Source organism: Lycorma delicatula, chromosome 4 (assembly GCF_047948215.1).
Source record: "Lycorma delicatula isolate Av1 chromosome 4, ASM4794821v1, whole genome shotgun sequence".
Classification (NCBI taxonomy): domain Eukaryota; kingdom Metazoa; phylum Arthropoda; class Insecta; order Hemiptera; family Fulgoridae; genus Lycorma; species Lycorma delicatula.
The window spans coordinates 7,002,511-7,016,279 of record NC_134458.1 but is presented as its reverse complement, the minus strand read 5'-3'; the positions used below and the strand labels follow the sequence as shown (position 1 = coordinate 7,016,279).

Here is a 13,769-nt window from a genome sequence, read left to right as displayed (position 1 = left end):
GAATGGATTCTCAACAAGAAACTTAGAATGTTACCAATCATAGAAAGTAGTTCCACACCAGCACCAAAATTCAAGACGTAATTAAAGGAAAGACTATTCAACCAAAGCAAGAACCTACGGCTAGTAATATGTCGAAAGAAAATCAGAAAAAAATTTAAAAAACCTCAATATAATCTGAAACAAGTTGAAGTTCAGACAGAAAAAATCCCAAATCAGGGAAATTGGAAAGATGAGAAAGTGACTGAAAGAAAAAAGTACCAGTATAAGTTGTTGTGGAGCCTCCAAAGAAACAGAGGCCTCCAAAAGAGAAGGCAAGCATCATAGATGCAACAACATTAACCTTGGGTAGTCCATCAAGCATGGAAAGACTATTCAACCAAAGCAAGAACCTACGGCTAGTAATATGTCGAAAGAAAATCAGAAAAAAATTTAAAAAACCTCAATATAATCTGAAACAAGTTGAAGTTCAGACAGAAAAAATCCCAAATCAGGGAAATTGGAAAGATGAGAAAGTGACTGAAAGAAAAAAGTACCAGTATAAGTTGTTGTGGAGCCTCCAAAGAAACAGAGGCCTCCAAAAGAGAAGGCGAGCATCATAGATGCAACAACATTAACCTTGGGTAGTCCATCAAGCATGGACTTAGATGTAATACTCCCCGCTCCATCTGGGTTGGTATCATTGGATGCTGGCTGCAAAAAGTCCTCCCCACCACCACCGGTGGCATCAGAGGGGGATGAGCAGATGATAGAAGACAATGTCTCCGTGGCTTCAGACACCCTATCTTCAGAGGTAGAGGCTGTGCGAAGAATGGAGAAAAAATTTAAAAAAGGTTGGCCTAAGGGAAAACCTAGGTGATAAAATATTATTTACAAAATGGTCTGTGTAAATGAATTGATCTTGCAATGGAACATCAATGAATATTTGTCGAATTTGAGAGAGTTACAGCTTCTAATGAGAGAGCTAAATCCTTTATGTGCTTGCTTACAAGAGATGCATTTAAGGAACACTGATACATTGAGACTGAAAGGGTACAACATAGTTAGGCTTGATCAAGCATCTAACCAAAGATCAAGAGGAAGAGTTGCCATCATCTCAGCAACTCGTTGTGCCTTCGAAGAAGTTCATCTATGCACTGATTTACAAGCGGTAGCTATACGCATATACTGTCCAGTCAATGTGACATTATGCAATGTATATCTGCCTAAGTTAAATTGGAGAGAAGAGGATTTACACAACCTAGTGGAAAAATTGACTGTCATTTTTGTGGGGATTTCAATGCTCATAATTCTCTTTGGGGATCCAATCGCTTGGACCCTGCGGGAAGATTAGTTGAAGGTTTTCTGTCAACATCAAATTTTGCATTATTAAATTTTGGTACAGGGACCTTCTTTAATGTCATAGATGGTTCTTCATCCTGCATTGATTTTTTTTTTGCTAGCGCTGATATAGCGCATAAATTAGATTGGAAAGTAAATGAAGATTTACATGGAAGCAATCACTTTCCAATTGTGGTGTCATTAAATACACACGTGAAATTGTATCGCATACATAAGACATGGGGTTTTGGCAAAGCTAACTGGTTTAGCTTCACTAGAGATGTCCATTTTCAAAATCTAATTGGAGACATCAATAACGATGTTGAACATGTGACAAATGTCATCGCTGTTGCAGCATCACAGCACATCCCTCAAACTTCGGCGATGTTGCAACATCCACCTATTCCTTGGTGGTTGGATGTTGTATGTAAAGCTATTAAAAAAAAGAAAAGGGCTTTCAACATTTTTAAGAAAAGCCCCATGCAAGAAAATTTTATAAAATTAAAAATATGCAAGGCTAGCACCAAAAGAGTTATTTTAACTGAAAAAAGAACCTCCTGAAAAAAATATGTCTCCTCAATAATAGGACAGACAACTTTGGCAGAGGTATGGAGCAAAGTCAAAGTGGTATCCAATGGATCAACTTACCACCAGGTTACCTGTATCAAAGATGGAGAAAAGCTCCTTGACTCACCTTCGGACATGGCCAAGAAATTTGCAAGTCACCTTGAAGCTGGTAGTGCAACCAAAAATTATGATGATTTTAAAAAACACAAAGCTGTAACTGAAAATGATAGATTGTTTGATACGCAGACTAATTTGTATTATAATGAAGAATTCACTGCGAAAGAATTCAATTATGCCTGGAGTAAAACAGCAATCACTGCCACTGATCCAGACAACATCTGATACGAAATGATGAGAATGCTAGATGTTATTACAAGGAAGAAAATACTAGAACTCTTGAATCAAATTTGGATTTCTGATATATATCCACAATCATTGAAAAACGCGATTATAAAGCCTATTTTAAAGAAAGGGAAACATTCCTTGAATGCACAGAGCTGTCAACCTATCTCACTTCCTTGTGCTCTAGGAAAAATTTTATAATGCACGATAAGCTTTCGACTCATGTGGATCATTGAAAAAGAAGAATGGATTTCACCACATCAAGTAGGGTATCATAAATTTCACTCCATTACAGACCAGATGATTAATATTGAAACTTTCATATTGAATAGCTTTATAAATAAAAAGCATTGTGTTGCCATCTGTTTCAATTTAGAGAAAGCCTTTGATACGACATGGAAATACGGCATTTTAAAACAGCTACAAGATTGGGGAATAAAAGGAAGACTCCCAACCATTATTAGGAGTTATTTAGAGGAAAGACACTTTTGTGTTAGAATTGGAAACGAATACTCATCATTCAGAAAGTTAGAAGATTGTGTACCACAAGGATTGCCACTTGCAGAACCTTGTTCACAATTGCAGTGAACAAGCTTATTCCCACTATACCATCCGATATTGGAAGAAGTTAATATGTGGATGACCTTGCTATCTTCTACACCAGCAGTAAAACCACTATGATTAAATACAATTAGCAAACTTGTTGGCTATTAACAAACTCGTCAAAGGAGCAAATATGAATGGATTCCATTTTTCAACTGAGAAGACTTATTGTGTGCACTTTACTAGGAAAAGATCGGCAGATAGAAGTCCAGTTTTAATAATGGACAATAGTATTATTGAATATAAAGAAACAGTTTGTTTCCTAGGTCTCACATTGGACAGATATCTTTCATGGAGGGTGCATATAACAGAGCTATTAACTACGGGTCAGAAAGCCCCTAAATGTTGTCAAATGTCTATCAAATTTGAATTGGGGCTCTGTTAAAGAAGTGTTGTTGAGACTTTACAAAGCATTGGTCCAGTTTAGAATAAATTACCGATCAATATTGTATGGCTCCACCAAAAATTCTCATCTTAAGAAACTCGACATAATCCATAACAAAGGAATCAGGCTTGTTACAGGAGCTTTCCTTACCAATCCGATTGACAGCATATTGTCAGAAGCAGGAATTATGCCATTGAACTACAGAAGGAAAACAATCCTGCTAAGATGTGTAGCTTATGACTTGGCCTTCCCAAGGCCAAGTCATAAGTCATAAACATATAAATTTTGTTTCCTTTTATAAACATAGTTTGGCTGAACAGTTTTGGAAGAGACCCACCTTTACGACCAGCTGGAATAAGGAGAATGGAGATCTGTGGAAGCTATGGTATCGATCTGCCAGAAGTTCTCCATGTCTCCAGAAGAGAAGGTTGATGTCTACAGTGGAGAGCCGCATAGACTTGAAGGAGAAGATAGAGCAAGGATTACCAGATGTTTATATTCCAAATGCTATTTGATGACTGATTGCAGAATTTATCATTTTCACCCATGTATTCACTGGTGGGTCGAAGACTGAGAACTGCATCAGAAGCTCATTAGTCGTAAATGATGAATCTTACTTTTAGGGCTTATCTGCAATAGCCAGTGACTACACAGCAGTTATACGGAATTCAGCAAGCTCTTCGTTCTGTATTTCATTACAATGAAGAGAGAGTGCTTCTCTCCTCTGATTCCTTAAGTGCAATCACTACTTTAAGGAGTGGCTTCACGCATGATGCACTTATTCAGCATATATTGGCAGCAATTAAAAACCTTAAAGATAGCTGCAAACAGTGCATCTTGATATGGACACCTGGCCACGTTGGTATTCCTGGTAATGAAGCAGCTGATAAAGCAACCAAACAAGTTTATATTCCATTAGTTCGACTGGATGACCTTAAAGACTACAGTAAACAGGTCATAATAAAGAAATGGATAAGGAGGTGGGGTGCGCTTACTATGAGGCTTAATTGCATTAAGAATATCCCACTTCCCATTAAAACAAAAAACAGTCTAGCTTGTCGAGAACAAGTAGCCCTTACAAGACTTCAAATAGATCACACCAGACTTATATTTGACCTATATGCTAACAGGAGAACAGAGATCAATGTGTGAAAGCTGTGATACTTATCTTACAGTGAAACATATAATAGAAGAGTGCACGTTGTACAGAGACCTCAGAATGATGCTCAATCTAACCGGCAAATTTACTCATGATTTATCATATAATAATAAAAGAGAAAAGAAAATGATCGAGTTCCTCAGAGGAAGCGGTTTATTGAAGCGATTATGACTCATTTATTATCATGAATAATTCATTGAAACCAATTTAATTGTGTTTGTGTCAAACTGGATTACAAATTTTAAGTGACAAGAGCGCTATACATATTCTTTTTTCCTAGACTTCTTTCTTCCCTAGAGACTTCTTATTTCTTCTTAGAGATTAACTGGAAATCTTTAGATTACAACACAATAAAGCAGGATGTTAAGACTAAAAATTTAATCAATATGCCAGTTAAGCAGTTAGGTTGAACTATAATAGGATAATAGAAAAATACAAATTTGAATACTAGATCGTGGATACTGGTGTTCTTTGGTGGTTGGGTTTCAATAAATCATACATCTCAGAAATGGTTGAACTGAGACTGTATAAGACTAAACTTCATTTACACTCATATATATCAATCTCATTCATCCTCTGAAGTAATACCTGAACATAATTCCCGAAGGCTAAACAGAAAAAAAAGGATTATAGAAAAACAATTTAAGATATAATGTTCAATCAACAATGTCGATAATATCAAGAATAAGTTTAAGATACTATTAGGTTATTTTGTTAAGAATGAGTTATAAAATGCTGAATTGAGTTAAGTCCATTTAAAACTAAATGTCCTTACTTGTGTGTTAGGATTTAAGTACAAATTTAAATTTAAATATGTTTCTTTGTAACAAGAACATTAACTGTAACAAAAAGTAACTTGTGAAGAACTTCCCAGTTATTTTAATATTTGTAAGACATATTATTGGTGTTATACTACTTATCAAATATAACTCTTTAGAATTCAAAAAATTAATTTTTTCTGTATTACATCATTGTGATTTATAAATAATCAAAATTAATTTGTTTGTTATTTAAAATCAACTCATTAATCCTATTAGCTATTCTTTTATATTTTCAAAAGTACAATGAACTCTTTTAATTGAGTTACTACTCATAAATGAGAGAACAATATGTTGTTTGTATATAATAATTCACCCAGCACTTTCTGCTGGTAGTATTAACTTTGATAAAAATTTGATTTCTCTACCTTGATTTCTTTGTTTTATAAAGGGAAATAATTGAAAAAGAATATATAATTGTGACATTTATGCAGGTGCATAAATTGAAAACAAGAATCCCACTTAAATTTTGCAGCCCCAATTAAGTAGGATTAATCTAGTATGGAGCTTTAGATCAGATTTTAAATCATACATATTTTTTGGAACAAGAAGTACCAGAACCACATGTATCCAAAATTAAAAACTCAAAAAATTTCAAAATTAAATGTTTCCATAATAAATCTTGTTTTGAAATATGTAGTTACTGATTTTTCAATGGAAAGAAAAGTTTTAAATTTTCAGTTACAAATTTTTTTTACAACAGGCCGTGGGGAACTTAAACTTTTTCAGTCAGATTTTTAAATAGAGGAAGAGAAAAACTAATAGTTGAATAATCATGACGCTCTCAAAATACTTGAATACTATTTTTGTGCAAACATGTACGCACGCGCGCGCGCGCGCACACACACACATGCACACACACACACACATACACACACACACAACTAATTTGAGAGTTAAAAGTAGTTGTAAGATGAAAATAATGTTTTGTATTAGGTATGAAAAAATACACTGTACAAGGAGAAAAATAAACATTTGCTTGGCGTCTACAGCTCAATTATAAGCAACACCATAGTGATTGTGTTAGATTCTACAACTAAGGTTTTACATATAAATATGGAAAATTCTCAGAACCTAACTGAACTAGAATATTTGTTTTGTCTCATAGCACATGTAGGCTGTAAAATAGAATATAGAATTATGGAAAAGACATTACCTACAGATACATTACTTAATCTCAATGTTTTTCCAATTTTAAAAAGCTTTTTAAATATCATATAGATATTATTATACAGATATTGGAGCACATTCAGAGTCAATATACTTTGACAAGTTGATGTGTGCTTCTGCATGACAATTGCCTTATTTCAAAGTGAATATTGCCGAAAATAAAACACTTTTTGCATTGAAGTGGAAAAGGCTTTTTATTAATTCATCAGTTACCTGAGTATCACCTGATGTGAATGTGACAGAACATTTTGGGACTATTCTGAGAGGTGTCTTTTATGATCCAAGAATAAGATGAAAATAATTAACCCCAAGTAAATTCAATAGTTTATCTCAAAACTATGTCAAATGATTTACAATTCTATATCAGCCTGTTTACGGCATTAAGATAATATCCCAAAAAATTAATAGCTATGAGTGAGGGTAGAGGAGGACATATTGGCTATTGTCTGACCTATCAATACATAAGCTTAACAAATATGACATTTTGGTTGACAGTTAAACAAAAATTTTTATATATTTTACACAAACTGCATTTGTATAGACTTCTAGCAGATGAGAATATTTTTGATCATTTATACAATACACACATAAATTATAAAGTGTGCTGGATAACTTATAACTACAGTGAAATCAACCATTATGAACATTTCTCAATGGTGAGCATATTTTAGGACACAAAAAAGAATATTGACTTGTATGTGCAGCTTTCAACAAGATAATAAACTATCTGACTAACAGAAGCAGACCCTTTGTGGATTTATCATCTCCTACAATCTTTTCCCCTTCCTTATCCCCCAAGCCTTCTTCTTCATGTAATTCCATGGAAAGCATGGCAATACCAAGTTGATACTTATACTAGACGGTAGAGCAACTGCTTCATTAGGACTCAACAAGGTTGTGGCTATCTGTGAGATGATCTTGGGAATCTTGTTTACAGTCCAGGGATTCTCTAGGGATTGCTTAGAAAATCAAATTATTTGTCGAGCTACTTACTTGATAAAATAGGGCCTTCTCTTCCTGAAATTTAATTGCATATACGTAAATAAATTTAAGTATTGTAGTCCAAAAACAGACAAGTTTCTGAGATGTAATCAATTTGTTAAATGTCATTATCCTTGTTTTGTTTATAGACAATAATATTAACTCAACATCAACAACAGCATGACAATGACAATATGTGGTATAATTTTATAAAGGTTTGTAACTTTATTTGCAGGCCCAGAGCGTTAAATTTTTCATTTTGTTATTACAACACTGACATACTTTATGAAGTACTTGTAATTCATAACTACTAGAAGGCATGATCTATTGTGTTGTATAATTTGGTATGTCAAGCAAAGACCAGAGAGCTGAAGACTTAAAACTTGGCAAAGATGGTTCCCTTAGGTGTCAATCTTTTGACGTCTAAGAAGGAAATGTTTTCTTTCTTACCCCTAAATAGTGAGAAGGAATTTCTCAAGAACCATCATATATCTCTTGTCTCTTCTGATGCAAACTTTAATATGAATAAAATAAAACTTTTTTTACAAACATGGCACAGAGTTTCCTTTGAATCAATCCTTAAATAGGCTAAAAAGTTTAAGGATGAATTTTCTAAATTAAATTTATATTCTGAATTTGTTCTGATACAAGCTTGAAATTCAGACGATAAATGTTTAGCTTTCTATTTAATAATCTATAAAAAGGATAAAATAAGACTAAAATTGATTTACTGTAGTTCCCATATGCTTTCAAAAAGAAAAGGAATTTGAAACTTAACAATTATGTTTAATTTATTTTTAGAATGATACCATTTTTTATTGTTCACCATTTACGGGGGTGAAAGAATTTGTTAAAAATTTGAATTTCTTTTGTACCAATAAATAATAGTAAAATTTTACCAGTTCAACTTACCTACATCCAACAGTGTGGATAGATAAAAGTGTGCCAGGAAATTAATTTTTTCTTTAATTTATGGGATTTAAAAAAAAAGAAAAAATTATATTACTCGTGTTTTGTAATACAAATAACTTACTGTAATATAAGGCATGCCGTATTATTTTTCATATAGACCTATGGGATAATACTGAACTATTAACTGTAGAGGAGATTTCCTTAAAGCATAAATTAAATTGTACTTTCTCAGTTACAGTTCAATAAAGTATTCAGCAACTTTTTAAAGAACAGATATTAAGCTAAATTTATAATTAATGGCATAATGTTAGCATTTTTAACTACATACTACATTATAATGCTATAATTCATTAGAGATAAATGTATTCAAACTAAAATTCAATTTTTAAAAAAAAGAATCAACTGTAAGCTATTTCAGTACAGCATAGCTTTGATTAATTGATGAAATGTATAGTTAGAAGAAAACTTTTCAAAAAATACTTTTAAATAGATTTCTTCACATTTCATTTATTACTTTTGTTCTTGTTCTTTAAATTTTAACAAACTATTGTAGTATTTTGAGGATGTTAGGTTGAAATTGAAAAAAATATTAAAATCTGTAAGGCTTTTCTCTGAATTGTCATTAATTTTTCAGTACTTTCTTTTATTTAGAGCCCTTTATACTCCTATCACAATTATTTGCAATGAATACAGTACTTGCAAGTACTTGCAGTACTTGCAAGTATTTTCATTTTATTGACTATTTATTTAAGAAAAATTAGTTTGTTTTATTTTTATAATTATTTTGAATTTTATATTTACTAAGTTTACATTTCTTATTGATGGATTTTACTTTTGTCACAAAAATTTGTTCTTTTGTTTTCGAGGTACTGTTATAATCCCTTATTGTTATTTCCATCTATTATGTGTAACATTTAAAAAATTTGTTTTGTCTTGATTTATGTATTTTATAGCTTTTTTTTACAAACTTTTGTATGTGTTTTCCATTGTTAGTTTATAATACACTGAAAAAAAAAATTATTTTATTACATAAAGTATGAACTTTAATAGAATTTTATGCCTAGTAGAGTATTATTTATAATTCAGATAAAAGTAAAAAAATAAAAACTATATACTCTGCTCGTAACTATTAATACAAAAGTGATATGTATTACAATAGAATCTAATGAGCAAACACTTTTCATTATTAAATGACTTTAAAAGCCATACCGGTACCTACTAATTGAAGGTTTTACTGAATCTTATTTTATAGTAATAAATTTAAAACTTTAATAAAGAATTAAATATGTATTCGAACAGAAGTAATTGTATCTTTCTTAATAACTATTAATATAATGTTATAATATAAATTTCAATTCTCTGGCAAAATGAATAAAGTAATTAACAACCTTTAAAGACAAAACAAAAATAAAAATATTCAGGGAAATATTATACATCCCCCCCCAAACAAAGAAAAAAATATCTATTAGTCAACAACCAATATTATTTGAAAGTGTGCTCAGAACTAATAATTCAAGTAAAATATTAAATCTTTGATTTTTTTAAATCGATGCTTTTTTTTAATTTGATAATATTGATTCTAAAATTATAAAAAATGTTAGTAGGTAAATGAAAACAGTTATATAATGAAAAACGTGTTATCATACACTGATATGAAAAGACAGATTTTTTGAGGCTTTTTGAATTGATAGAGCTTTACTGAAATATCAGTAAAGTTTGTCTAATAAATTAATGTTCTAATCAGATCATGTTACAAATTTTCTGTTCAGAAAGAGTAGACTAAATTTCACGGCTAGTTTCATTAACATCAAAATAAAAATCAGATATTATTCCTATACTTATTTCCCCTAAACATAAATAAAAATAAAACTAAAGTTCAAATATAACTGAGATATATTTGAACATACGTTTTACAATTAGTAAATGTTGTTTGTTTGTGTGTCACACACACACAAGTTATTAGTAACACAAAAAATTGTTATTACAGAATAATTTAAAAACATATTATTACTAATTATTTTCTTTTAATATTCTTTTGCAGTTTGTTTATGAATCAGAAAAGGATAACGCTCATAATCAGCTTCTAAAGCAAATTCAGAACGGAGTTAAATTGAAGAAAGTAAGAACCAATGACCGAAGTAGACCTATTTTAGATGGTAAGACGAATAGAGTTGAAGTGAAGTAATACAAGTAAAATTAAAATATTAAAAATTTGGAAGCAAATAATATTTTATTATTCTGGCACTAAAATTATCTTGGAGTCACCAAAAATCAAACAAGTTGGTTGGTCTTAATTACCTGATGAAGTAAATTTTTAATTTATTGAAATTTGGAACCATATTTTTATAACCCTTTTTTGTAAAGCATTCTCAGGACAGAATACAATTTTTTAATCATTTTAATACTTCTTTCTTAGAAGAGCACAAAAAAGGTATTTTGGAAAAAAAATTTGAAGCTGGAGAGAAAGAGTTATACAAAAGGACCAATGAACAAACAGAAATTTTACAGGTTTTGTTTAGCTGAAAATATAACTTCAAAATATATTTTGAAATGTGTTTTGTGTAAATCCAAAAGAAAGTATTTTAAAAAGGTATTATTATGATTTTAAACATGCAATAAATTGTCTAATGACTTAATAAATGTATGATATTTTGTAAGTCAAAATAAACTATTAATCATTTTAACAACACAAACTAAATTGATTTAAGATATGATTTTACATCACACACTTTAATTTCCTTATATATATATATATATATATATATATATAGGCTGTGAAAGTGACTGTAAGTGTTAAATTTATAATGTTTTTAATTTTTAAACATTATAATATTACTTAAATTTAGTTTAGGTAGTACTTAAAAAATTTAATAAATATTTTTTTTTATAAATTGAGTTAAATTTTACCTTAGTTAAATAAAGTGAATTTTTTCATCATTCTGTATAAAATATTAAATATTTCTTTTTAAGTCAACCAATTGTGTTCAGCTCACATAAATCCTAATTTGTTACTTAAATATTACCAAAACAAATTTTTTTAACCCTTTCCTATCATATCAATTTTAATCAACAGGGTAATATTATAAAAGCATTACTGAGAGCTCAAAAGAATTTTTGCAACTTGGTGGTTTAATAATAATTATAACATAAACAAAAATAAATTACTTTTCATTTAGTATATATCAGAACAAAACTGTCTAAATGACTGAAATTAATTTTTAAGTTTAACACTACAAGTATTAAGAAATAATAAACACTTATGTTCTATCACATTCTTTTCAGAGTATAACATTTTTCTTTTATTATAGGTTTACGAAAATTCCGCCGGCAAATGACAATAGAAGAACAAATACAGAAATCTACATCAGTCGCTGATGTTGTAGCCCTTGCCGCAGAGCCAGATGAACTGGATGATATTGACAAAGTACGAGATGATCTGCAGTGTGCTAAACAAATGCTAGCTCTTGAATTGCGTAACAAGGAGGGGCTGGAAAGAGAAAACAAACGGCTGATGGCTCGACTGCTGAATTTGGAGGCCGAACTTGAAAAGGAAAAAGCATCAAAGAAAGTTGAAACAGAAAAAGGTACAGCTGTTTTCCAAGTTAGGACAGAGGATGATGAAAAGGTAATTAAATGTATAAAAATAAACCTTTTTTTTTAAACACCTAATTAAAAATAAATAAAATGGTTGATAATGAACTAATAGCTGAAAACTAAATTTATTAATTATTTTATTATAAGAAGACTTCCCTACAAAAAATAATTCTAGCTCATTCATCTTTTGCCTTTTTTACTTTCATTATGTATTTATGCTTTATTATTAAATAAATCAATATCAACAGTTCAAAAATAAACAAAACACTACTCAAATGGTACAAAAAATATATTTATATGCAAATTAAATGTTTTAGTTTGTTTATTTCCCTGCATGTAAACAAACTAAAATATTTGGATAGATGGGAGTATTCTGGCCTACAGGCTCAACATTAAGTATAGCCAACCACTCTGTTTTTACTTCATTGGCTAAGAGAAATTCATTTATATTTTACCAGAAATGATACGCTTATTTATGCAATGTACAGAATAATCCCTTTTTAAAATATATAAATTGCATAGTTAATTAAAATTAAATCATCTTTACCTATTTTGCATAATATGTAAAGACAAACCACAACCTCAGATGCTCATTTAGCTTCAATTAATAAAAAGCATCACCTACATTTATCAAGGTATGTAGAAACCGGCGGTTCTAATATGAAACACTATAAGTATATGGAGGAGTACTGGTAGACCAAAATTTCTTTCCAATATTCTAATGTTGTGAGGATGTTTAATCCTTTATAGTTCAACTGTTTTTATTGCTCGATATCAAGATTTCAATAATACTCTGTTGATATCCAGATAATTTTTCATAGATCAGGATTATTACTGATCCACTGTTCCCACAGAGGAATGCAATCTAAATAGTAATTTTGAGTAATAATTGTTGAACAGAAACACAGAACCAACGATCGAGTTTAATCATATGGAGACGAAAATATAATTCATATCATTGTTAAATGTCAGTTTCATTTGTATAAATATTAAATGTTTATTATAAATCAGTAATGAAACATTCAATAAATTCTATTTCCTGTTTTGTAATGTTACATATTTTACTTACTCTTAGCTTATTCAAAAACTAAAAGAAGAAGCGACTGAGGCAGCTAATGCGGCAAAAGAAATGGAAGATAAGTACCAAAAAATTGCAGAAGAACTTGATTCCACTCGGGCAAAGCTTGAAAGTGCATGGTTGAGAAATCAGCAGTTGGATCTGCAACTGAAAGCAGCAGAAAAGGAATCTGCAGCGGTTGCTGGACTTCCCATTATAAAACAGCCATCGTCTAAGAAGCTTGCTGCATCGATGGCATCTATGCCTAACGGAAGACCATCTCTTGTACCTTCTGATGAAGAATCAGAATATGAAGAAGAGACTGAAACGGAAACTGAAGACGGTGAGTTAATTAATCCACATTTTACTGCACTAAGACAGGAGCACATAAAAAAATCATACATCTGTTTCTTGGTAGAGTTAACATTCAGTGCTAATGAACTAATGACCACTAACTTACAATAATATTAATGATAATGATAATGATAATGATAATGATAATGATAATGATAATAATAATAATAATAATAATAATAATAATAATAATAATAATAATTTTGTTTTTTTTTTTGAGGAGGGAGGTGGAAATGCATTTACGCACGGAGTGTCGGGCTCCCGCTGATGGTATTATCCAATCATTATCAGAGAGACTACCGACTTAAACCAGCCCCCTTTCTACGAGGACTCGACCCGGAACTGTTTAACACATTACTTCCGGTCGAGTCCTCCTATACTAGCCTGTTAGGTGCTACCTAATTTTCAGGACTATCCAGGTCAACCTTTTTGGCCCTGAGTATGTTGCCGACGAATCGGGCTACACTTTCCCAGCTGCTCATTCACCGAGCATCATCGCAACCACGTTGT

The 13,769-nt window shown here is 31.0% G+C and overlaps 1 protein-coding gene across 2 annotated transcripts in view; it reads left to right on the top strand.

Moving 5' to 3' along the window:
- Positions 1–13,769, top strand: part of LOC142323073 (uncharacterized) — a 105,244-nt gene that overhangs the window by 53,924 nt on the left and 37,551 nt on the right. For both annotated transcript variants that reach the window (XM_075362229.1, XM_075362228.1), the window contains 3 exons: positions 10,296–10,410; positions 11,563–11,879; positions 12,924–13,248. In XM_075362229.1, coding sequence (XP_075218344.1) covers positions 10,296–10,410; positions 11,563–11,879; positions 12,924–13,248 — 757 coding nt within the window. The remainder of the gene's footprint in view (positions 1–10,295; positions 10,411–11,562; positions 11,880–12,923; positions 13,249–13,769) is intronic.